The sequence below is a fragment of the Chanodichthys erythropterus genome, chromosome 16 (genome assembly GCF_024489055.1).
Source record: "Chanodichthys erythropterus isolate Z2021 chromosome 16, ASM2448905v1, whole genome shotgun sequence".
Lineage (NCBI taxonomy): Eukaryota > Metazoa > Chordata > Actinopteri > Cypriniformes > Xenocyprididae > Chanodichthys > Chanodichthys erythropterus.
This window is the reverse complement of record NC_090236.1, coordinates 17,367,770-17,395,558: the sequence shown is the minus strand read 5'-3', so window position 1 is coordinate 17,395,558 and position 27,789 is coordinate 17,367,770. Positions and strand designations below refer to the sequence as shown.

At 37.1% G+C, this 27,789-nt stretch overlaps 1 protein-coding gene across 1 annotated transcript in view; it reads right to left on the bottom strand.

The window, feature by feature from the left end:
• Positions 1-27,789, bottom strand: part of st6galnac3 (ST6 (alpha-N-acetyl-neuraminyl-2,3-beta-galactosyl-1,3)-N-acetylgalactosaminide alpha-2,6-sialyltransferase 3) — a 116,766-nt gene that overhangs the window by 9,747 nt on the left and 79,230 nt on the right. The window contains exon 4 of the mRNA XM_067363700.1: positions 169-276. Coding sequence (XP_067219801.1) covers positions 169-276 — 108 coding nt within the window. The remainder of the gene's footprint in view (positions 1-168; positions 277-27,789) is intronic.

Genomic DNA, 27,789 nt, shown 5'->3' with positions numbered 1-27,789 from the left:
AAAGATATTGGTGTGTATTTTTGTATTATGACAGAGGGTTAGTTTCCTTCCAGTGTTCAACTGAAACTCACAGCACTGCTCTTGTATCAGCTCTACTGTCATACTCTGGAAACCAGTAAGGCTGCTTTAAAGACCGCTGTCAAGTGATAGATTGCATGTCAGTCTTACTTGCAGTATGTGTCATTGATCATTCCGTAGACTCGGATCTCTTTGCACATGTCCATGGCCAGTATGAGGGTGAACCAACCGGTGCTCAGGTACGACCCCGACTGAATCCTGCCAACATAAAAAATGATTTCAGCACTTAAAATTCCCTATTTACATGTGTAGATTTCATTATTCCAAAAGAAGTGGTTGATAAAACATGCATTTGAGAGATCTACATTCAAATAATCCTCATTATAGTTCCCAAACAGTTGTAATATCTCTTTAAGAAAGAAATAAAGCACCTTTGTGTAGAACATAAACCGGGTGAACCTTACTGATGAAGATAGTTAGTGAGGGTGATTAGGACTAACAACATAGAAGCTGCTCTATATAGAACTGAAAGAGCTTTAAAGGTAAGAAATGAATAGTTTGTGTGAAATTAAATCCCCAAATCAGAGATCAGTTTGAAGTAAATATAGTCTCATCATGCTCCCTTGCCTTATATAAAAGCTCCTCCACTGCCTCAGTACCTCCATCACACAGTCCTGACGCTTATATTCCCTGCAACTTGAGCTTGTGAAACTCTCCCCTGCAGGGCTCAGGAAAGTGGTCAATCATCAAGACATATTAGAGCACGTGGCCATTTAGAGAAGCTATTGGCACCTGTGGAAAAATCCATTTCCCAGGCGTTTTGTAAAGAACACCGGTTTCATCAGAAAGAGCAGGCCCTGCTTTCAAAGTAAAGACATTAATTCCCAGCCATCTACCCTCCTCTGCTCTGTGCACCATTAAATTGCCATTCATACAGTTTCTGAGACATTGTTCACCTGAACATAACAACCCTTAATGACAGCTTCTCTGGTAGCTAAAGAAACCTAAAGGGATAGTTCACCCAACAATGAAAACCTATATGCTATATGCTGTGACAAAAGAAGAGAATTTGAAGAATGCTCATGTAGCTCTTTTCCATACAGTTCATCTTGAACATGAATGGAAAACACCACAAATATTGTCCATACAAACAGTTTGCTATATTCCAGGTATTCCAGGCTGAAGCCTTTGTGTGACAAACAAACTGAAATTTTAAGGGTGAGTCCACCCAAAAATGAAATGTCTGTCATTAAGTACTCACCCTCATGTCATCCCAAACCCGTAAGACCTTAGTTTGTCTTCAAAACACAAATTAAGATATTTTTGATTAAATCCGAGGGTATCTGACCACACATAGGCAATAATGACATTGCAGCTTTTGACGTCCAGAAAGGTACTAAAGACAGTGTTAAGACCGTTGATGTGACTACAGTGGTTCAACCTTAATATTATAAAGTGACCAAAATACTTTTTGCGTGCAAAAACAAAACAAAAATAACTTTATTCAACAAATTTGTCTGCCCCCTATCATACTGCTATGCTATTTTTGTTGCAGAGCTTCAGTGTTTACGTTCGAACAGCGGTTCAGTATTGACCAGCTCTGGTCACGTGGCACGATGCATGCAGGAGCCGGCCAATAATGAGTCAGCGTTCTGACATAAACACTTCAAAATACATTCTTCAAAATATCTTCTTTGTTTTCCAAAAGTAAATGTGCCAATTTTACTCTCCTTTTTTCTTCTTTTTTTTTAATATCCTATTAGGAAGAGATTATTTTGCAGTGTTGGAATTGGGCACAATTGCTAAATACAAGAGAAGTTTTCGAAGCTCATCTGTGCCATAGAAAATAATTTCGACTTGACTTTCATGCATATAAATGCAACTAAAAATCATGTTTACAGTAATGCATATACAATGGAAGTATACGGGGCAAGACACTGGAATAAGCCTTCAAATAAACACTATTTGGAATATATAGCCACAATACTTACACAACATTATATATATGCCACAATTGTGATAGAATTGCTTAGTAACTTTGCGGAAATGGAGAAGCACTGCTATTCTTTACCTAATTGATTTATCTAAACAGCTCATTTTTTATGGTGTGGTTCTGCTGACTAATACGGCTGAACACTGCTTCCCTAAGATGTTTTAAACTATTTCTTCCCCTGGGATGAGTTTTTCATTTAGCCAGAATAGTAGAGTTGCCTAGCGCTCTTAGCTTGTGCCAATTTATCTTTGTGAGGAAACTAAGTACAGCCATTATTACCCGACACATTAAAGAAGACAGACAGTCGCTCCAAGCTAAGGTTGTGTTTACTTTCATTTCGGCGAGATCTATTAATAACCCTGAGGCTGTCAGCAGTTGCTAGTAAATGATAGGCCTTTAGTAAGTGCACTAGCTCCTGTTCTTAAGTGGTTTTACCTGGTCAGCACAACTTCAATTTCTCCACCAGCAGCTAATGGTGCTGTATCTGTTTTCAGTCATGTCAATAAACAGAGAGTTTGTCACTTCTTTATTTAAACTTTTTACCTTTGTCATTGCTGAACTCATTCCTGTGTGTGAGCAATAAAAGGTTTTAAATGCATTATTTTCATTGTTAATATATATATATATATATATATATATATATATATATATATATATATATATATATATATATTTTTTTTTTTTTTAAGTATTATTTTGTGGATCATTTTAAACAACTTAACTATAACATGTCAATTCAACCAAAAGGAAATACATATTGCTCTTTTTAGTTGAATAATACAATATATAATAATGACAATAAAACTAATTTAATAAAATAATAAAATAATTTCTCGCTGGGTTTTGTTGTACTGCTAGACAATTACTAATCTCTCCCAGGTGACCTCATGGAACGCTGGAGATGGTGGACTTTTCAAATTGTAATAACACTTTTTTTTTGATTGATTCAGTTAAAACACAAGCTCAGATGCTCTCTATCATTGTTATCTTGAAGTGTGAATTTTATATTATTTTCCTGCTGTTTTCTGCATAAAAGATCAAAAGATGCCATCTATTTATCTGCCATTAGAGTTATTACTCTACTTTTGTCTGTATAAAAGTCAATGTACGGTGAAATATTATTTTGTACTTCAAATCATTTTGCTGTAAAACCTTTATGAAGAGCACTATAACATACACTATTACAACATACAGACAGTGAAGAATGAACAGACCATGACCGCATTATAAAATGAGGTTTAAAGGCCCATTAACACCAAGAACAATAACTTTATAATAATTATAACTTCCTTTTTTTTTTTTTTTTAACTTGATTACAAAAATGAATACATATACAGAACACAAGTTAAAGGGTTAGTTCACCCAAAAATGAAAATTCTGTCATTTATTACTCACCCTCATGCCGTTCGACACCCGTAAAACCTTCATTAATCTTCGGAACACAAATTAAGATATTTTAGTTGAAGTCCGATGGCTCTGTGAGGCCTTCATAGGGACCAATGACATTTCCTCTCTCAAGATCCATAAAGGTAAAAAGCTAAAAACATATTTAAATAGGTTCATATGAGTACAGTGGTTCAATATTAATATTATAAAGCGACGAGAATATTTTGGTGCGCCAAAAAAACTAAATAACGACTTATTTAGTGATGGCCGATTTCAAAACACTTCTTCAGGAAGCATCGGAGCACAAATGAATCAGTGTATCGAATCATGATTCAGATCGCGTGTCAAACTGCCAACGGCTGAAATCACGTGACTTTGGCGCTCCAAACAGCAGATTCGATACACTGATTCTTTTATGTAAAAAATATTTATTAATCTTAGTAAATGCACTGTGAATTAACATGAATATGGACATTTGTGACCCGTCACGGAAACCAGGGACACAAGTCGGCAGCACAACTATTGAGCAAACTGAGAAAAAAGCAGATCAAAATTGGTGATTTTCGTTTTTTTGCAGAATCTGTTAGTTGAGATCATGAAGAAGCATCTCCGTGTTTTAGATAGCAGTATTGGTTTATTTAAAAGCGGTTGAGGTTGAAATCGGCTTGTTTTTCAGAGATTCTGTCTCGCAGTAGGGGCGTGTCATTGTTTGTATTTCCATACTGGAATCGGATACGCCGGCTTTTGTTTCTTTTGTTATTGCCGCCGCCCTCCAAGGGAAGCATGGCTACTTATTTATGCAGCGCTCTGGCCGGCTCTAGCTGATATCAAAATTTAATGAAGATGGACGCCGCAACGAATATCTCAGACGAGCTGAACCCTGGCTGTTACACCGAAAATGTTTTGAAGTACAACATACGACTGGATTCTTTAGTTGCAGAAAAAGTGGCAGGACATGTGAATTATTGGACATTTAGAGGCAAACAGACGCATAGTGCAAACTTCGGAAATGGTTACATCCACAAAGAAGACCCAGAAAAAGAGAAAGTGTGCCCAAACAACTTATTTCATTGGAGGTATCAAGATCTTTTCTGTTTCTTATGGGGTGAGTTTCCATAAACATCAAAGTCTGTCGTTTTGTGTTCATTCTAAGAACACGTAGGCTACACGTTATCTCATGTGTCTATTGTTATTAGCTAGCTCAGGACTGTCGTTTTAATTGTAATCGTTAGCTTCGTGTCACTTGCCAAAAACCCCCATTACTATAATGGGCTTTTAGATGGTAATGTTAGCATGTTAATTTGAATAACGCTTCAACTGCTTGAATTGACTGGTGTGAATGACTTAGCTCATGTAAACCTTATTCTTGAATTGAATGTGACGCTAATAATTTTAGCCAGTTACTACTTCTTAACAAGGATTTACTAATGTAATAGTAAATGTATCAGATTAAATTCCTACGTAAGTAAAAGTATAAAGTATCCATAGCCGTAAAATGTGCGTTATAAGTCAAAAGTAAAAGTATTGAAGAGTTTAATGTACAGGATTTTTTTAATCCTTTGACTCAAACCAGGTCTAACCACTAACTGAGGTCTAAACCAGGACTATACGGTTATCACAGAATCCTGTTCAAAAAGTTCTAATGTCAAAAAAGATAAATTACTGACATTTACAATGCACATTATCCTTTATTATTAATAGTATGCGGTCCGATTTTCCCGTTGCGTCTGTCGTTGCTATGCAACCATGCAGCTTTACAGGGGGTATGGCTTATCTAAATGAGATATAAATGAGCCCTGTTGTATATAACCCTCCCAGCAGGTGAGAACAGGCGAGAACTGCAAAATCTTTAGGTCATTTTCTGCCCTTTGAGCTTTTTTGAGTGCCTGCCTTCAAATGGCCACAACTTCTCCAAATATTATCAGATTTCCATGTGTTACACATCGTTGGAAAGCTTGGAGACTACACTTTCAGAATCGTGAATAACTCAAAATGCCCCAGAACCGACTTGTGTCCCTACTTTCCGTGACTGGTCACATTTGGGAGAGCGTTTTCACATTTGGCTCCGAAACTCTGGAATAGCCTTCCTGATAATGTTAGGGGCTCAGACTCGCTCACCCAGTTTAAATCTAGATTAAAGACACATCTCTTTAACCAAGCGTTCACATAATGCATCTCATACCAGATCATTTGCACATGACTATCTTTGCTTAATGTTCTGAAAAGCAGCTACGCTAATTATTCTCCATTTGCTTTTCTGTTTTACATCGGGACACCCATCCCAAGGTGACTAGAGAGGACATCAGCTTCAGTTTGGATCCAGCGTCTTAAGAAGACCTCAGATGACCAACACCTATGAAGAGACGGCACCAACTCCTGAGAGGACTTCAGAAGATGCAATCATCTGGATCAACATGCACATTGCCCAATTTCTATATCCTAATTATTGTTAATATGTTATTCATTTTTTCCAGGAGCTCATTGCTTCTATCTTCAGTTAAACTGCTAACAGTGATTGTAAATTAATTGCCTACATTATTTGCTAACTGCATTCTTTACATTGTAATGTTGACATGCATTCTCTGTAAAGCTGCTTTGAAATGATATGTATTGTGAAACGCACTATACAATATGGAAGTAATTTAATGCCAAATGTTTTTGAAATAAAAAGCTTGTTGAATTGCACTAATTGAAAAAAAATATGCATTACATTAGCTGTGCTTGCATTTTGATTAGGGCTGGGCGATATATCGCATGCGATTGTCATGCGCATTTCGTCAGTAAAGCCGGTTCCCTGATTGCCGCTAAATCGCCATCACCTGCTTTCAAATGGAGCGCATGCGATATATCGCCCAGCCCTAATTTTGATGCATTGTATTTTAAAGGCTTGCATTTTTATGGGCTGAAATTCAACATGGTTGTATATTTAAGCTGTGAATATTTTAATTAAAAATATTTCACACACATTTTCATTATTAAAAAATAATTAATAATTTATTTTCACCTTCAGATTTCACTTCCAAAATTCTGTTTAAAAATACAACCTATAAAATTTGACTAGCAATTTTCAGTCCATTTTATTTTGCTTTACAAATTCACTTCCACAAATTCAGTGGTTCAAATTCGGCAGAAAATTCAACATTTCACATCCGGGAACTGCAGGAAAAGCAATAGAGTGCCGATGCATGATCTCCATCTGCTGTTAGTCTTTTTCACCAGCAGGTGCCGCTAGCGGCTGTTTAAGACCAGAGCAACTGCAAGTAAGTCATCATTCATTCATAAAAACGGATTTACAGAAATGGAGCAAGCGGTAGGGTTTGCTTAATCTCTCTGATTTCCCGATTCGATTCGATTATGATTACTGAAGTCCTGATTCAATTACAGTCGATTTTTGATTATTAACGATTCTCGATTAGCGATTATTGATTTTCCATTTCACAACAGTAAATGAAAATACACTACAAAGTGATTGCAGTATTAAAAAAAAGTCAGCTACTGAATTGAATTGAGCTCTTTTATTGAGTAACAACAACTCAAAGCACTTTCTGTGTCATGAAGTTATAACTTCAGAATTATTTGAATTTTAAAAAAATGAATTTAAAAAAAATAAAAAATAAAAAATCGATTTTTTAAAATTTAATAATCGATTCATACTCGTCCATAACATACTCACGATTAATCAATAATCGATTTTTTTCACCACCCCTAGGGGTTCGTACGTATAATACGCCATAAAGTGCATATCATATGCACGCGAAAACTCATTTTGGCGTATATATTCTATGAGATTACAAACTCGTACTATTTATATGCATTTTCGTGTGATCGGGCTCGATAAAACGCATGCCGTCTGTCAACATTGCCACACTAAACTGAAGTACTGCGGCAATATGAGCAACTTGAGGGCCCACATTTCCCGCTTTCATCCAGAGGAGGCAGGGTGGGTTAAAGACGACCGCCTGAAGCCTGTCATCCCACCGAATCAGCACACTCCCACGATATGACAAAATTGTCAGCACAACGGAGCACACTCACGCTACAACATGTGGACCAGCTGGTCTTCCTCCATAAGAATCTGGTCATTCCAGAGCTATGTATGTTTAGTACAACTTGATTGCTCACAAGTTAGTGTGTTGCATTTTGTCACTGTGTTCTACAGTACAGTATATAAGCTGAAGCTACAGTAAGTTGTTCAAAAATGTTAATTTTGTCTTCTTAATGATTAAATTGGACAATTTTCTTCTAGAAAGACAAGGTGTTCAGGTGGAGAAAAAACTTTTTCTTTACCTTGACATGTTTCAACTGCAACCTGCAGTCTTCCTCCACCTGAACACGTTGTCTTTCTAGAAGAAAATTGTCCAATTTCTACAGTATGTTGGTTCTGATCTACTTCCTAATTTATTTGTTATTGTTTAGTTCAACTTGATGACTCACAACACAATGTGATGTATTAATTTCTGTGTTCTACAGAACATAAGCTACATACAAATAATTCTGAAGTTATAACTACATGACACAGAAAGTGCTTTGAGTTGTTGTTACTCAATAAAAGAGTTAAGTAATTCAGTACCTGACTTTTTTTTAATACTGCAATCACTTTGTAGTGTATTTTCGTTTACTGTTGTGAAATGGAAAATCAATAATCGCTAATCGAGAATTGTTAATAATCAAAAATCGACTGTAATCGTATCGGGACTTCAATAATCATATTCGAATCGAATCGGGAAATCAGAGAGATTAACCACCCCTACGAACCCCCCACCCTCATCCTATCCAAGAGTGTATCATATACACGCCATAAAGTGCGTATCATATGCACGCGAAAAATACGCGTACCATAAGCACGCCATATATTCTACGAGATTACAAACTCGTACTATTGATACGCATTCTCATGTGATCGTGTTGGTTTTATCAACATGTTTAGAGCTCCTGCCATGAAAACCAAAATGAATAAAATAATGCAAATTTAAATAAATAAATAAATAAATAAAAAATCGATTTTTGAAAATGTAAAAATCGATTCATACTCGTCCATAACATACTCGCGATTAATCAATAATCGATTTTTTTCACCACCTCTAGCAAGCGGTAAGTAAGTGAATGGTTGATGATTATCAGGGCCAGTATAAATGCAAAACAATCTGATAAAGACACAAAAGCTGCATTTATGTTTAATTCAGTGTCTTTATGGTTACCTGTGTAGTCTACATGTAAGCAGCTTTCTTTCCAGTGAATGAGATTATAACATTATTGCCCAATGCTGGTGTACAGATCAAACGTTAAATCTGAGGTAGACATACATGTCTCTCTGTTGTTTAGTTTCCTTAACTTTATATCGTGGCGCTGTGTTGTAATACTAGGGATTTCTCATCTGTCATAGGATTCCCCTGCCATCAGGACATATAAAACTCTTAACACAGCTTAATGGACTCGTACAGTGATATAAAAGACCAAACTCGCACCTCATTTGTGATGTAAGTTATACCATATAGGCCCCAAGAAAGCAGATACTGGCATAAAGTTGATTTGAGGCTGAACGTTTGATTTTCGCAAATTTAGGGACCGTCTCTAAAGTTACGACATTTATTAACATATTACGTTTCTACCTTCAATAGCGTTTAAAGAGAATGATTTACAGTCAAAAAACCAACTGTAAAGTGTTCATCTAGGTCTCAGGTATAATGCAAACATTTTAGATTTTTTTATATTTATTCAAATAAAAGGTAACACTTTATATTAACTAGTTAATATAACTAACGATGAACTGCACTTCTACATAACTTCTGTTATGTTAATTCCAGCATTTACTAATACATTATTAAAATAAAAATTTGTATTTGTTAACATTAGTTAATGCACTGTGAACTAACATGAACAATGAACTGCTGCATTATTATTAACGTTAACAAAGATTAACAAATACAGTAACAAATGTAGTGCTCATGGATAGTTCACGTTAGTAAATACATTATTAACCTTATTGTAAAGTGTTTCCAAATAAACTGTCAAGTAATATGTAAATATTGCAATGTATTTCACTACTGTATGGGATCATACACAAAAAATGCCATAATATAAATCTCAACAGCATGTGACAAGAATAATGTACAGTCACCAAACCAACTCTACAGTGTTCATCTAGGTGTCAAGTCGAACAGTGATACGCCTACTCTCTCTCTCTCTCTCTCTCTCTCTCTCTCTCTCATGCACGCACACACACACACACACACACACACACACACACACACACACACACACACACACACACACACACACACACACACACACACACACACACACACACACACACACACACAACACGTGAACTCACACAAACTCTTGTAGACACACATGCACATACATATTCAAACACACCCCACTCAAAGTAGCCTACATACACATATCCTTTTCCCTTTTTTTTTTTGCTTTTTTTTTTTTTACACATTCATCACACAATTCTTTCTACTTTGTTCCTTTTTATTATTCCTGCTTATATTTTATCCTGCTTATACAAATTTTACATTGTGTTGCCAAAGCATTTATATGAGCAGGAAAAATCTAATTATCAAAGTAGAACTAATTGTGTGATGAATGTGTAAAAAAAAAGGCAAAAGTATATGTGTATGTACTTTAAGTTGTGTTTGTGTTTGTGTTTGTGTGCGTGTGCGTGTGTGTGTGAGAGAGAGAGAGAGAGAGAGAGAGAGTAGGCGCATCACTGTTCGACTTGACACCTAGATGAACACTTTAGAGTTGGTTTTGTGACTGTAAATCATTCTCATCACATGCTATTGAAATTTAAATTATGGCATTTTATGTATGATCCCATACAGTAGTGAAATACACAGCAATATTTACATATTATTTGATAGTTTATTTGGAAACACTTTACAATATGGTTCATAATGTATTTACTAACGTGAACTATCCATGAGCACTACATTTGTTACTGTATTTGTTAATCTTTGTTAACGTTAATAATAATGCAGCAGTTCATTGTTCATGTTAGTTCACAGTGCATTAACTAATGTTAACAAATACAACTTTTTATTTTAATAATGTATTAGTAAATGCTGGAATTAACATTAACAAAGATTAATAAGTGCTGTAGAAATGCAGTTCATCGTTCAACTAGTTAATATAAAGTGTTACCTTTTATTTGAATAAACATAAAAAAATCTAAAATGTTTGCATTATACCTGAGACCTAGATGAACACTTTACAGTTGGTTTTGTAACTGTAAATCATTCTCTTTATACGCTATTGAAGGTAGAAACGTTAATATGTTAATAAATGTTGTAACTTTAGAGACGGTCCCTAAATTTGCGAAAATCAAACGTTCAGCCTCAAATCAACTTTATGCCAGTATCTGCTTTCTTGGGGCCTATATGGTATAACTTACATCACAAATGAGGTGCGAGTTTGGTCTTTTATATCACTGTACGAGTCCATTAAGCTGTGTTAAGAGTTTTATATATCCTGATGGCAGGGGAATCCTATGACGGATGAGAAATCCCTAGTATTACAACACAGCGCCGCGATATAAAGTTAAGGAAACTAAACAACAGAGAGACATGTATGTCTACCTCAGATTTAACGTTTGATCTGTACACCAGCATCGGGCAATAATGTTATAATTTCGTTCACTGGAAAGAAAGCTGCTTACATGTAGACTACACAGGTAACCATAAAGACACTGAATTAAACATAAATGCAGCTTTTGTGTCTTTATCAGATTTTTTTCATTTATACTGGCCCTGATAATCATCAACCATTCACTTACTTACCGCTTGCTCCATTTCTGTAAATCCGTTTTTATGAATGAATGTTGACCTACTAGCAGTTGCTCTGGTCTTAAACAGCCGCTAGCGACACCTGCTGGTAAAGAAGACTAACAGCAGATGGAGATCATGCATCGGCACTCTATTGCTTTTCCTGCAGTACCCGGATGCGAAATGTTGAATTTTCTGCCGAATTTGAACCACTGAATTTGTGGAAGCGAAATAAATAAAATGGACTGAAAATTGCTAGTCGAATTGTATAGGTTGTATTTTTAAACAGAATGAATATTTTGGAAGTGAAATCTGAAAGGTGCAAATAAATTATTGAATTTTTAATAATGAAAATGTGTGTGAAATATTTTTAATTGAAATATTCACAGCTTAAATACAAAACCATGTTGAATTTCAGCCCATAAAAATGCAAGCCTTAAAAATACAATGGATCAAAATGCAAGCACAGCTAATGTAATGCATATTTTTTTTCAATTAGTGCAATTCAACAAGCTTTTTATTTCAAAAACATTTGGAATTAAATTACTTCCATTTATACAAATAAATGTGCATTGAATTGAATTGACATTTTATTAACTAACATTAAATTTATAAACAAAGGTTTATAAATGCTGTAAAATATATTGCTATAAAATATATATTAATATAAAATATATTGCTCATTGTTAGCTCATGTTAACAAATGAGACCTTATTGTAAAGTGTTACCTGAAAACTTGTATCAGTGCTGATTAAAACCCTGAACCCCATAAAAAAAAAAAAAAAATTGCGAACAGGTTATTTTCCAAGCAGTCATGCTTAATAATTCATGCATTCTCCTACAAAATCCCTCAATCCTCCCTTAAATCACTGTAATGAGAACAACAATATTGATGTTTAAAAAAAAACCAACAACAAAAAAAAAAAACAACTTTAATAATTGTATGTTATTAATACATTGTTTACATTGCAGTGAAATTGAAATGGCAAATTGTTTCCCAAAAGCATCGTTAGCCACCTAACATCGCAAGTTCTGTCGATACTTACATAGTTTCTTACACAATTTGGTGATTTCCAAAACCATAGTTCAAACGAACATTCGCAAACTGCAACGTAAACTTGTGTGGTTGGAGCAACAGCTCTCAAGCTGCGGTTAGAAGCATAGTTTCTTGTTTTGGACTTAATAAATCATTATCTTGAGCAAACTAAGCAAGCTGACATTAAGTACAATGTATATCTTTTATTTCGAAAATATACAAATGTCATTTACATATTATAGTTTGTCAAGAGATTTAAAGCATGAGATTTAAAGAGTTTTAAAGCAAGAGATTTCAAGTTTTTGAAGTGTGCGCATATGCGCACGTGCTCTAGTAAGAACAAACTTATGATTAAATCTGGAAACAAAGCAAAATAACAGAAAAACGAGAATTAGTCCTCCGATGCCATGTCTGTAATTTATAGCAAAAAATCTAGCATTAATTTGATCTCAAACGGAATTATTTAAAGAATTTATTACTCACCACCTGTGTGACGTCATTCACCAACGTGGTTGAATGACAGCTTTGCGACAATAAGGTTTCAGGAAACAGTTGTGACTAGCTAGTTCATTGTTCAATGATGCAGCGTACTATGGTAGTGAAGCAGCGAGTTACATCTTCGTTGTTAGGGAAACGCACCCCTGATCTCTGATCAACAAATTTACATTTTAAGCTTAACTTAATTAATATTCATAGGTCAAGCCTTTGTCGTTTTGAGAGATCGCAATGGCACATATGCAATCGCTTGAGTAAATCTTGATGGTTGTCTTGGCCTACTTTGCAAGAACAGTTAAGTTAGCCATAAGGGATGCTTTCATGCACAAGATGCATTCATCAAAACATCATGCTTCATGCATTGGCATATTCCTGGATGTTTTGAACCCTAAACAAATTCTCAAAGGAAATCTAGGCAGACATAAGTTTTGTTTGTGCATTCTGTAAATAGTGCTCCATAAAGTTTCAAGAGCAAGAACTCTTTATGAGTCATAATATCTCAGTCTCAGCAGTGAATGAATGGCCTCAAAGAAAATAAGTGCATGAATAAGGTGAGCTCAAATAATACTGCATCTGACAGAGTTTCTTTACATAGATGAAAAATGGAAAATTCCCAAATGTTTAATGTGACGAGTCAGTGCATTATCTAATTTATCACCCTCCTCACTTTTTCCTGTTTTGGAAAGCTTACAGAACAGATTTCATCTGCAGAAATATTCATTAATCTATGACAAGATAAAGCCTTATGTTCTGATCTCTATCAGCTCAGACACAGCATTGCGTGATTTTACCATCTTTCATGGTTGGAAATAGATCTAATGTCTTTAATATCAGTTTCAGCTCATCTTGTGCACTTAAAGCAGGGATTTCTGGATTTGATTTACTGTGATGTTTAATTTAATAAATGTGTGCAGATTGTTTTGCATCAAGTCATGTCATTATTATTCTTAAAAAAAAAAAAAAAAAACTGAAACATGCACAAATAATAATCCCTCTATCCTCATTTACAGATAGAGATAGATAACAATTGATTAAAGTTTGGTATTATAAACTCATATCGTGTTCATGAATTTATTAAGTATAACTTATCGAAGTGTATCAAATTGTAATTTAAAGAAACATCTGAAATAATTACATCTAATGTAGGTTTTGTATTGCTCTTCTGGTTCATCTCATTCTAATTAATTTATCTGCACTTGAATAAACAAGAAAAAAATACACAATTCATTTTTGCTTGTGAGTAGCTGGTGCATATCAGTAAAAAAAAAAAAAAAAAATTGCATATACGGAATATGAATGCATATTTTAGATCATGTAACAGGTCACCATTTATTTTAGGTTTTCCAGGAATAAGTAAAATGCTGTTTAAACCAATTTCGATGGAATCAGTCACACTGCAGGCTACCTGTTTCTGTTACGAAACACATGCACTGTTTTGTATGCTAAACGCAAGCAAAATGTCTTCTTTCTATCATCTACACATCAAAACAAATAAAATAACTTTACAGAGACAGCCAGAATTGACATTTTTTTAGATCTAAAATCCATCTTCAAGGGCTAAATTGACTTTGTTGAACTACAAATCTAATCTGGGCATAGCTGCATTTGCTGCAGGGAGGAATATGAGTGAGCAAAATAATGAACAATTTCAATATTTGAATTCTGCTCACATCCCATCTCGGTAATGTCTCTTTCAAAGGCTCCAGGATCTGTGATAATAGCCAGTGAATGATGAGGCCTTTTGAATGCATTAGGACTTTTATTCCCTCACTCTATTCATAGAGTTTTCTGGCAACGCTTGGATTCATGGACTATAAAGCCATCCATCCTGACACACGGTTGATTCAACAGAACTTTCCCAAGAATACACAAATGGCGGTGCCTTAGGAAGCACTCTTTGGATAATGGTAGGCCATTTCTGCTATTCTGCTGACATTCAGCCAAATTCTACAAAGAACTGAAATTACAGTGGCTGCTAAAAAAGAGGAAATGGACTTCCTAATACCATAAGCATGTAGTAATATGTCAGATAGGTGCTAGGGAAGTCAATATCGGATATACTTATTAAAATTATGCAGAGCAACTTTGTGCAGTCAAGCAAAATAACAAATAAATGAAAAGATAAGCAAATCTCAAAAATCCTCTGTGAGCATTCACAATGAAAACAGTAAGCTGAAGAACTAATCAAAATAAATACCTTTGTGCCTCCAGTATGAAATAAGGGATTAGATTTGAAATAGGGGTCAATGCTATTGACATGATAGATCTCAGACTTCTAAAGGTATTTTAGTGCAGTGCGACATATTCACATTGAGCCTTTCCTATACATTTCAACATTTAATAAATCAACTACTATAGAAACATATGCATCAGGCTTCAGATGGGTCAAAATGTGTTAATTATTCTATTATCTTTTATTACTTATTTTCACACATCTTTAGAAATATGTCATCTTCTAATGGACATAAAAAAAACATTTTTTTCTTAAATTGAATATTTTAATAATCTAAAGAATCTTTTTTCCACTATAAATATCCTTTTATGCAATGTAATGGTTCCATTGATGTTAAAGGGTCTTCACGGAACCATGGTTGCCAATAAAGAACCTTTATTTTTAAAAGTGTATAATCACTGTAAACAGGTTTCGGTTTCTGTTTTTCACCCAAACAGGTTTATACTGGAGCAGGAGAAAAATTACATCAAAAAATGTCACAAATCATCACCAACGAAAACTGCATTGTTGTTCATACACTGCATTGTTGTTCATCCATCCATCTATCTATCTATCTATCTATCTAGTAGGGGTGTGACGAGATCTCGTGTCACGAGATCTCGCGAGATTAAAATGTGACGAGATTTCTCGTTGAGGCGAAAAGTAGTCTCGTGATGTTGCCATGAGAGAGTGTTAGTATGATTAGCTACGTTTACATTACGCCTCCACTGTCGTTTTGCTTTGTATTTAAATAAAAAACATTTAATTCAGTTGGATAACAGTCGCTGCTCCTCCATATTTACAGAGTTACGCGCGATCACAAAAGTGAAAGTAAACGCGATTTCAATACCCCGCATTTTGAAAGCGGCTCCCTGATGAATACAGATATCTCTCAATATGAACGCTATTTTAGGCTGGGCAGTGTAGTTGTAACCATCTCTTAGCTCTTTGTCAAAGAAAAAATTGGTATTTTTTTCACTTTGAATATTGAGAGAGTGCGATTATGGTTGCACTTATTGTAAAGTGTTACCATAAAAATGAATAACAGTTTTTTCTTAATCTTATTAAGCACAAACAATAAGGTTTCATTTGTTAACATTAGTTAATGCACTGTGAACTATCATGAATTAACAATGAATGACTATTTTTATTAACTAACATTAACAAAGATTAATAAATACTGTAGCAAATATATTGCTCATTGTTAGTTGATGTTGGTTAATACATTAATGTTAATAAATGAGACCTTATTGTAAAGTGTTAACATTTTTATTTATACTGTTTTTATTTCTATGATCAGTTTGTGGAAAGGAGTTCAGTTAGGAGGTCAAAAGTTGTAGAAGCTCATAAATCATGTACAGTAAGGTCTGAAGAGACTGAAATCATACAGAAGAGAAGTCAGTCAGTTGAGTTTGTGTCAAAACCTTTTACAGTACTTGGGTATTGTTGTCTTTTACTGCATATGATAATTCATACTCAGAATGTAGAACAGAAATGACATTCATGACAAGATGATTAGTTAAAACATTTCAAATGAACCTGCAGAATATTTTTTGGTAGTCATGTATTTCGCTATTGAGGATTTCTTAAAAATAGTGTGTAAAAATCTTGTCTCGTCTCATGAACTCAATCTCGAGTCTCGTCTCGTCTCGTCTCGTGAGCTACCTGTCTAGTCAAGCCCCTACTATCTAGTAACATCTCTGTATCTGTCAAAGTAACATTTTAAACAATATCTCAATGAACACAAAAACAATTTCCAAAATGTTTACATCTGTTTAACTTATAACATGAAAGTAACGTTAATAATATAACTTAGAGAACAATTTTTTTTTTAGTTTTACTCAAATTAGGGTGATGCAAAAACGAGTACACCCCACTGAAAGCCTCTGGTGCAAAGCTAAATTTTAGACTACAAATGTCTAATTTAACAAGAATTCAACCACAGGTTAGTCTAATTATTCATTACACATTGTGTCCAGCAGACAATTAACTATAAAAGGGTGTTAAAACCCCTTCCCATGTCATGCTGTCAGCAATGGCACCACATGGAAGAGAAATGTCACATGACCAGTGAAAGAAAATAATTTCTTTACACCAGAAAGGTGAAGGCTACAAGAAGATCAGTGAAGCTTTACTAATCAGTCAGAATACTGTAGCAAAAGTGGTTCAAAAATTTTAAAAAGATGGAACTGCAACCATCTCACAGAGACGTCCAGGTCGTCCACAGAAGTTAACACCTCGACAGGAGCGTCTTCTGATTAGAAGGGTTGAAGAAAATCGGCATGCAAGTTCAGTGCAGTTATCTAAAGAAGTAAAAAGCCAAACTGGGGTGACTATTTCCTGTCACACAATATGGTGTACACTGCAGTGGAATGGCACGCATGGGTGCTGTCCACGAAAGAAGCCTCTCCTAAAGCCAAGGCACAAAAAAACCCGCCTAGAGTTTGCCAGGGCCCATGCTGACAAAGATGAAGACTACTGGGACTCTATACTCTGGAGTTATGAGACCAAGATAAATGTTTTTGGAACTGATAGCTTCAAAACTGTATGGTGTTGCAAAGGTAAAGAATACAAAGAAAAAAGCATGGTGCCTACAGTGAAACATGGTGGTGGCAGTGTCCTTATGTGGGGCTGCATGAGTGCTGCTGGTGTCGGGAGCTGCATTTCACTGATGACATCTTGAATTCACAGATGTACCACTCTATATTGAAAGAGAAGATGCTACCATCACTCTGTGCCCTTGGTCGTCGTGCACTTTTCCAACATGACAATGATCCTAAACACACATCTAAGGCTACTGTAGGATTTCTGAAGAAGAACAGGGTGAAAGTGATTCAGTGGCTCCTGATCTGAACCCAATCGAACACCTATGGGGAATTCTGAAGAGACAAGTTGAGCATCACTCTCCATCCAGCATCCAGTCTCTAAAAGAGGTCATTCTTGAAGAATGGAAAAATATAGATGTTGCAAAATGTTGCCAACTTGTTCATTCTATTCCTTGAAGACCTAGTGCTGTCATTAAAAATCATGGAGGCCATACAAAGTACTAGATGTAGTAGTTTTTGTTGTGGGGTGTACTCCTTATTGCATCACCCTAATTTAAGTAAAACTGAAAAATATTATTAACCTTACATTCATGTTATAAGTTAAACAGATTTTATATTAAAATTAGTCTTGTCAACATTTTGGAAATTGTTTTTGTATTAATTGAGATATTGTTTAAAATGTTACTTATATATATATAAACTCAATCCAGATTTACTAATACACAAGCTTTAGAAGTTTCAAATTAGGAATTATCACAATTAGAGGAATTATCACAATTAGAATGACCGTATATGGCTAATATCAATGTATTAAACGATATTCAAAGAATGAAGCCTGATTTAATAAAGCACATTTCTGAATGTTCCCAAGCCAGCTGCATTTTATTCTCATCCTCCATAAGTAAATAAGTCAAGCAAAGCCTGAAATGACTGGGTATAATTTATAGGTATACTTTAAAAATGCCTCCAAGCTCTCAATTACTATTAAAACTACTATAATGTAAACTTTGAGTCATTCGGAAGTGAAAGAATACCACTGATTTTGACAACATGGTGTCTACAGTGTTTCATATGTGCTTTTGTTTTTTTGAGCCATCTGGGCAACTTGCTCATCATGGCTACGTTTAAAGTCCACTCAGTGTGTTTGAACATAAAATGCATTTAGCCTGATTATTTCCAACCAAACAGTCAGCAGATCTAATTATCTCTAATGACATTATACTGTCACATTATATTGCGTGGTGTGCAGGTGCATTCATTAATTTAGAGGGTAAAAGGGTTTGATTCAATTAGGCAAAGAGCAGAAGCAGACCAATGATTTTCCGAGGCAGAATTGTGACTACTTGACAACTGTTGATGAGAACCATAAGAGTCTTTCTAGGCAATTAAATGTTACATTTAAACCTGCCTGTTAAATGATGATCAAAAATGGACAGTTCAGACTTCAAATTCTGATAGGACAAGCCACACAGTCTGTGAAGATAAATGAATTATGTACTAATACGTCAAGTTTCTACATTGCTTGGTAACTATAAAAAGCCTATAGTCCCGTACATATCCACTGATGTGGAATGAGCAAATTCCCTTTAAGGGGCATTCAGTCTTTTTGAACAATTGATAGCAATTGTTGACCTTAATAAAACAGCCACCCTCAAGCACATTTATACACACACCCAGAAAGTACAACTAAGTATTACAGTGTAATAAGGTTGTAATAAAGCGATTATAAAGATGTAACAGGTAAAATGGTGGCAAGCAAAGTGAAGAATTCACAAAATGGAGTCTCTGATTATCAGTAATATCTGCAGTGACTTAGCACCTGTATGTGTGTGTCAACACAGAGGTCAACAGGACTATCATGGCAACAAGGTAATGTGACAGTGTGATTTAGGAGGGCTGTCGGCTGTTATCTGCACATAGTTTACCATGCCAACCCCACACACAGCATGACAGCGAACCGGTAAATGTGCGACATTTAAGATAAAAGAACTCTGTCTGGAAGATTCTGCTTTGCACAACACACTGCAGGTATTGTTCAGATACAGAGATTGCACAAAAGTTTACACATGGTCTGGGAGAAAACATGGAAAGGTGAAAAGGTAAAAAAGGGGGGAGAAATAAAGGATAATGAAAGCAGAGAGGAAGAAAGATCAGAAGGAATGTTAAAAAAAGGATCAAAGATAAAGAAAGCTAGGAAGTAAACTAAAATCTTTTGTATTCACGTATATTTATATTTTTTTTCCCCAGTATTTATTTTTGTATAGTTTAAACACTGTGTGTTCACTTATAATTATAGGTGACTATAAATGGCTAAATATATGCAAGGAATACATAATTCAGCATGCAAATATATGCAAAAAAGAAGACCAACATCACCACTGACAGCCACATTTGAACATTTTAAAAATGTCAATGAGACTGTCATTTAAAAAAAAAAAAAAAAAAAAAAATTAATACAATTAATTTGAATGGAGTTAAGTCTAGCCAGGGGTCGTTGTCTGTGTGCTTTGTTGTCTGGAGCACATGGTTTTTGTTTTGGCAACTCACCTTCCCACACTCTAAAAAATGCTGGGTTGTTTCAACCCAAATTTGGGTCAAATATGGACAAACCCAACCGTTGGGTTAAAAAAATGTATTTAAAAATTTAACCCAATGGTTGGGTTTGTCCATTTTTGACCCAAACTTGGGTTGAAACAACCCAGCATTTTTTAGAGTGCAGGTGAAAAAAAAATTACAATTCCATAATGTACTTAAAGTGCTCTATTTTCGTGCTCTGATTTTGTATTTAATATACTAAAAAGGCTTCTTCTTTAGTACTTCTTAAGAACATCTAAGTGTACTCAACTTTTGAGACACCATGAATATGACCTAAAATGTGCTTTTAACATACTATCTCTTTATTAAAAAAAAATTATTTAGTTACCACTTGTAGTACATTAGTGTATGAAAGATTCAAAGGTTCAAGTGTAATACATGCTTTTGAGTCATGATCCAAGTGCCATTTTCTACCCTGTTTACTCTTTCTCCTTCTTGTCCCACCACACTTTACATCCTGTTTCCTGTCCTTGTTTTCTCAGATCCGTTGAGACTCTGATTCACCACTCTATCACTCTCCTCATTCTTTACCCTCTCACCACTCTCATCATTGGATTACAAGTTGATTTAGTCGTTGTGCTACTGGTGACTCTTGGAATCCTCTTCCCACTTTGGCTGTGCTAAACTCTCTTGCCCCAGTGGATGCTGATATGGATGCTCAGTACTGCCTGGCTTTTTTTTTTTTTTGCTCATTGAGAATAAATTAAACATTTGTTTTGTACCTGCAATTGAATACGTATCTCTCCCTGACAAAACGGTCTGACCAATATGGATTCAGGAGGCTCTGACCAAGTCAGAACTGTGGTAACTCAACAGGGCAATTTTCTGGGCCAGCATTCCAACCAGTTAACTGCCACTTCAAGGGAAGTTGAGCTCCTGACAGCCTAGGTAGCCAAATTCAATGCACAGATACATGAACTCTATGGAGGGGCTGCAGCAGTTCTTGGGGTTCTCAAAATTCTAGTCCCGGCATATCTAAACCATTCCATTCAGGGAGGTGGTGGTGGGGTCTCTTTCCTGGGATGTCGAGCGGCAAGTGAGGGAGGCCATGGGAGGTTGGTGCCGAGGGGGTGTCTGGTGGGGGCCGGTTGTTTGTGCTGGCTGAACTGCATCCTGAGGTGCTCCGGTGGAGGCACGAGTCCAGGGTAGCCTGCCATCTAGGGTTTTGGTGGTTGCTGGCTGCCATCTGTCAGTGATTTTGGTTGCCATCCATGGCTTAAGATGTCAGACAGTTTGCGAAGTGTCTCCGCCAGAGGACCCCAGTTTGTCTCCCGGTTTTGGAAAGAGTTCTGTAGACAGATCAGGGCCTCAACAAATTGGTCTTAAGGTTTTCACCCTCAGACCAATGGGCAGTCCGAGCAAGCCAACCAGGACCTCGAGCAAGCTCTCTGCTGCCTGGCATCACATAGTCCAAGCTCCTGGTGTCTGCAGCTACTGCGGGTTACATATTTCCATAACTCCCTATAAGGGAGTGTCTCCTTTTCAATGGTCTTTTCCCAGCTCAGAAGCCATGTGCAGCTGCTCTTGGATGAGGGCTAAGGAGGCCTTGGCCTAGGCTTCCAGATGGACCAAAGAGGCGGCTGATCATCATCGGACTCAAGCTCCCCTGTACGTCTGCAGACAAAAGGTATCACTGTCCACCAAGGACCTGCCTCTCCAGGTGCCTTCTCATAAGCTGGCACCCAGGTTCATTGGTTGGCAGTGCGGCTCAAGCTTCCTCACACTCTTTTACGTGTCCTCATAATACTGTTGTTTCTTCCCTAACACCACCCCTCACTGTCATGACTTCGGTTTGATCAGCCAGGTTTTGTTGTCTTTGTCTTCGTTGTCTGTGAGCTTTCTTATCTAGAGCTTTTGTGTTGTACCTGCAATTGAATCTGTGTCTCTCTGTGACACATCTAATCATGCAAAGTGAAGATTATTGTATTATATGTTCTCCCTTTGCATCGAAGGTTATTACTTAGACCAGAGGTCTTCAACCCTGCTCCTGGGGACCCACTATCCTGGAAAGTTTATTTCCAACTTGCTTCAGCACATCTGCACATGTATTTTTAAGCCAACCTGAAGAGCTTGATTAGCTGCGTCAGGTGTGTTTGATTAGGGTTGGAGCTAAACCAGGGGTTGGCAAGTTCGGTCCTAGAGAGCCTCTGTCCTGCTGAGTTTAGCTCCAACCTTAATCAAACACACCTGAACAAGCTAATCAAGCTCTTCAGGATTATTAAGGCTATAGGCAGCTGAAGGTTTTTTTTTTCAGGGTTGGAGCTATACTCTGCAGGACAGCTGCTCTCTAGGACCGAACTTGCCTACCCCTGATCTAAACTCTCCAGGATAGTGGGTCCCCAGGAGCAGGGTTGAAGACCTCTGACTTACACTGTGCTTTAGCAGTACTGCGCACTGTAGCCAATCACAGACATGTCTTTTGAAAGCAACAACCAATCAGAGGTGTTTCAGATTATATACCAATCCCTTTCAATTCACAATTTACAACAAATGTTAAAAAGAGGTGCTCTACCAACAGAAGAGGAGGTGCAACCAAAAAATCAAAATGTATATGAACTGGAAAAAGGTGCAACACTCACTTTTACAGTGATCTAACTTTGTTAATTAAAAAAACATGTTTTTAAGTTGTCAGGAGTGACAACTGCCTGTAAATGTGGCAGTGAATCCACTTTATTGTTCCACATCGATGACAGACTGTAAGGGACTCTGCACATAGGTGCCTGAGTTTAGGACTTTTATGTTGAAGTTCATTGTCATGTTTCACTATGTGCCTGCTTTCACTGCCTTGTTTATTGTCATAGTTACCCTTGTTAGTTTCCCTGACGATTATCCACGCCCCTCGTTTCCTCGTTATCTTGTTAGTCTGCCTCTGTATAAATAGATCCCTGATTCTGTCTAAGTTTGTTGGTTATTGTTTGAGTTTCTCAACTTAGTGTTTGTGTGTTGTTCTCCCATGGTGTTCATGTAATTGCCATGCCTGGATTCGTGCCTTGCTAATCTGTGTACTACTTTGTCATGCCTGAAATTAAATTTGTATTCATGTGACTGTTTTAGTGTGGAATAAACTGCTTGCATTTAGATCATCGCCCTTCTTCATTTGAGACAACACAGCAGGCATTATAGAATAACCGAACCCAGTTGAGATGGAACTAGCAGCAGTTTTTCCTCCTGGAGCTCAACTTCTTCTGTTACACCAAGGTAACCGTTCCATAGAAGACCATCCTGAAGATTTCCTGGACCTTGCATACCTCTGATTTCCTGATAAGGCGCTTGCTGCTTTTTATCGTGGCAGTCTGAATGAGCCTTTGAAAAAACAACTTTATTTTGGGACATTAGCTGAAACCATTGAATGGGCTTTATTACCGAGTGGTTCTATGTTCACTGTTAAATATGCAGAGGAAGAACCTCATGTTTCAGCATATCTTCCAGAGCCACGTCACGTTTCATTATGTCTTCCAGAGCCACATTGTGTCTCGGCACATCTTCAAGAACCACGTCATGTCCAAGTTGATGTTTTGGAGCCTTGTCATGTCTCAGCAGATCTTCCTGAGCCCTCACCCGAGATTGTTGCCATGCCTGAATCTTCAGCCAAAATGGTTGCCATGCCAGAGTCATTGACCAAGATGGTTACCATGCCAGAGATTCCAACCAAGATAATCACTACATTAGAATCTTCAGCTATCAAGTATGTTACTTCAAGTATTCCAGTCATATCACGTTAACAAAGTTAAGATGGGCGTTAACTCCCTCGGGTCGGCGGTCACGCCGGCGATACCACCTCAGTTTTTTTCTTACCAGTGTTAGAGACTCAAAATACTCTGTCATTGTTGCACATACAATTAAGAGTTATACACCATTTTAATCTGCTGAATCTTCTGTGTACACTCAGAGTAAAAACAAAATGTTGTGCTTTTTGTAAAATAAAGAAAACTAACATGATGCATGATCTCTTGTCTCCCTCTGAAGGAAGTCCAATCTGATAGTTCTCAGAAAATGAAGTGTAACTTAGTGAATACTAATCACAAAAAAATTAGACTTATGTCTAAAGAAATGTTAATGTCAGGTTTTAAATCATGTAAGTCAAATCGAAAACAAAAATTCTGTGTTTATGTAATCTGTATGAAAAGAGACATGTCAGACGCCCGTGATTCAGCTCATTATCCGCTAATGCGGCCACACCCACGGAGCCAGCGCTATTCAGACGCAAATTCTGAGGCAATGCATGTATATATCATCTCAATCGTGTATTTATTGTCTTCAAAAGTGTTTATCTGGATGTTAAAGCCATGGATAGAGACCTCTGGAAGACATGCCATTAGTTCCTGAAATGTCACATGACCTGTTCTTCTTTAGATTTATTTGTGAACTAAAGGTGCACAGAGGGCCCTCCAACTGAAAGTATGAATTGAAAACACAGTATCCAGCATTCATAGTGATGACAATAAATATTAAATATTACTGTAGGTATAAAATATTACTTGTATAGAAAATTGACAAACATATGAGAATCCATCAATCCATCCTTTTAAGCTAAAAGGCTATATGAAATGCCACAGAGGTAACATAATTGTTCAGACACTTTGCATCATAGAAATACATTATATTTTAACCCTCTGGAGTCTGAGGCTGATTTGGGGCCTGGAGAAGTGCTTACATGCCCTGACATTTGTTCTCTTTTCAGTTGTTCATAAACATATTAATGACACAAGTGTCATTACACTGTATTCAGCACAAACTAGGCTACCATAATATGTGAGGAACATGTATGTACATGTTTGTATTTTTGAAGGAATAACGTTTATGCGTGGTTATTGAAAAAAAAAAAAAAACTTAAGTCACTAAAATAATGGCAAAAAAAGTATATTAAATCTGTGTTCATATTGGAGGTTATAGACTAGAGTTTTTGCTTCAAAATTATAATAATAATAATAATATGTTTTATTTATTTAGCGCCTTTCATGAACCCAAGGACGCTTTACAGTAAGTTGCTATATAATATGAATACATATAAGTATACAGTCAGTATACAACATGTAATCAACCAGAAAGAACAGACAAACAAGGTTAATCTACATTAGACTTACAAAAAACAAGCACAGTGCTGGAAAATTGAGACAGACAATCAATTAACAAAACATAAAGTGAATAAGTGTGTTTTGAGGGCAGTTTTATAGGTCTGAAGAGAAGAGATATCACGAAGGTCTTGTGGTAGCTTGTTCCAGAGCTTAGAAGCTGATATGCTGAAAGCCCTACTACCCACACTAGATAGACGGAACTTGGGTCCTGCAAGCAAGTTTTCAGCACTTGATCTCAGAGTACGGGCAGGGACATAGGGGATAATCATTTCGCAAAGGTAGGAAGGTGCTAAACCATGACGAGCCTTAAAAACTAGAGTAAGAATCTTAAACTGGATGCGGTAACTAACAGGGAGCCAATGTAGTTGCTGTAAGACAGGGGTGATGTGAGCTGATTTTTTTGGACCCGAGCAGCTGAATTCTGAATGAACTGCAAGCGATTTATGACTTTTTTGGGTAGACCATAAAGCAAGGAGTTACAATAATCAAGAAGTGAAGTTATAAAAGTGTGAACAACAGTTTCTGCATCTTTGAGATTTAGTGAGGGCCTTAAACGGACAATGTTGCGAAGATGGAAGAAACAGGACTTGACAAGCTGATTGATGTGGGGTTCAAAACTTAGCCTAGAATCGAACAACACACCAAGGTTTCGAATAGTGGAAGAGAGTTGAACCAGGACACCGTCAATGTTAACAGAAAAATCATGTTGGGTGAGATCAAAGGATTTCAGGGCTACCAGCGGAATTTCGTTTTTTTCCATATTCAACATTAAGTAGTTTTGAGCCATACATATTTTGAGATCATGTAAGCAAGATTTTAAGGAAGGGGGAGAAAAAACAGAGTTAGGTTTTACAGTGAAATAGATTTGTGTGTCGTCTGCATAACTGTGAAAATTAAAGCCATAGCGCCGGATGATCTGACCTAGGGGAAGAATAAAAGTGGACCAAGGACAGATCCTTGAGGCACTCCATGGGAGAATGTGACAGAATGAGAATTTAATTTGTCAATGCTAATGAACTGTTGCCTGTCTGTGAGATATGAATTTAGCCATTGTAAAGCCGTTTCTGAAATGCAGATTGCAGACAATCGGGACAAAAGTACAGAGTGGCAGACGGTATCTAAAGCTGAACTCAGGTCCAAAAGGACCAGAATGCTGAGGACACCAGAATCAGAGGCGAGGAGGAGGTCATTCACCACTTTGAGAAGAGAAGTCTCTGTACTGTGGATGGGGCGTAAAATGTTAAATTATGTAAAAATGATTCTACCTACTCCTTCATATAAAACAATATATTGATTTAGTTTTTGTAAGACACTTTTTGTCAAGAAACGCAGTATGCGTGGAGGCGTGAATTATTTTAATACAGTGTAATGACACTTTTTCCATTAATATGTTTATGAACAACTGAAAAAAGCACAAATGTCAGGGCATGTCAACTTCTCCAGGGCCCCAAAAATCCTCAGACCCCAGAGGGTTAAGCACAAGAGACTTATATAAAGTTTGGATGATATACCCTTGATGACAGTGCATGCTGCTAATATCACTGTAGTTGTCTCAAGTCAAGAAGTAGTTCTACCAACAACAATTTACATCACAGTGATGGCCATTATGTGTGTCTGGGCCGCATACTGTTTATAAACTCAAGAGTTTCAGGGTCTGCTTCAAAGTCTGCTCCCAAGTCTGCTGCAGTCCAAGAGTCTGCTTCAAAGCCTGCTTCCAAGTCTGTTTTAAAGCCTGCTTCCAAGTCTGCTTCGGTTCATGAATCTGCTCCAGAGTTTGTTCCAGTCAAGGAGTCATCTCCAGAGCCTGTCCCAGTCCTTGAATCAGCTCCAGAGCCTGTTCCAGTTCATGTGTCTGTTCCAGAGCCAGTTCCAGTCCATGAGTCCACGTCAGAGTCCAGCTCTGTTTATGAGTCAAGTCCTGAGTTTCCTGTCTACCATGAAACGACCACAGAGGTTGTCCCTGAATTCCCTGTATGCCATGTTATGACCACAGAGGTCGTCTCTGAGTTTCTTATCTACTATAAAGCAACCTCCCTGAGGAGTTCCCTGTCTGTCCTGATGCGACCAAGGAGATCGTCCATGAGTGGTCTGTCTGCCCTGGGGTGACCATGGAAGTCATTCCTGAGGAATGTCTGTCTTAACACGACTGTAGAGGTCGTTGCTGAACTGTCTGTCTGCCTCAGAATAATAATGGAGGTCATTCCTGAGTGTCATGTCTGTTTCGACACAATCAGTGAGGCTATATCTGAACTTTCTGAGAACCAGAGACAATTGGAGAGCCTAAAGCCCATCAACGTGGACAGCCTAAAGCCCATCTGCATGACTGTGGTGGTCGTCTGCGCCCCTGTGGGTATCAAGCCTGTCTATGTTTATTTGGTGGCAACTTTCCCTGCACTGACCGAATGCCTGTTCCGCCCTGGCCGTCTGGTGGGCCTTCACCTCTAGTTACCCTGTCCTTGCATGGACCTGGCCCTGGCCCTCCATCCCTCCCCCAAGTCCGCCTCCGCTCCACTACCCTCCTGGATCATCATGTGTGGAGCGTCTTAAATCTGCCCTTTAAGCGGGGGGCCCTGTAAGGAATTTGCTCCACTAAGTGCCTGCTTTCACTGCCTTGTTTATTGCTATAGTTACCCATGTTAGTTTCCCTGACAATTATCCTCA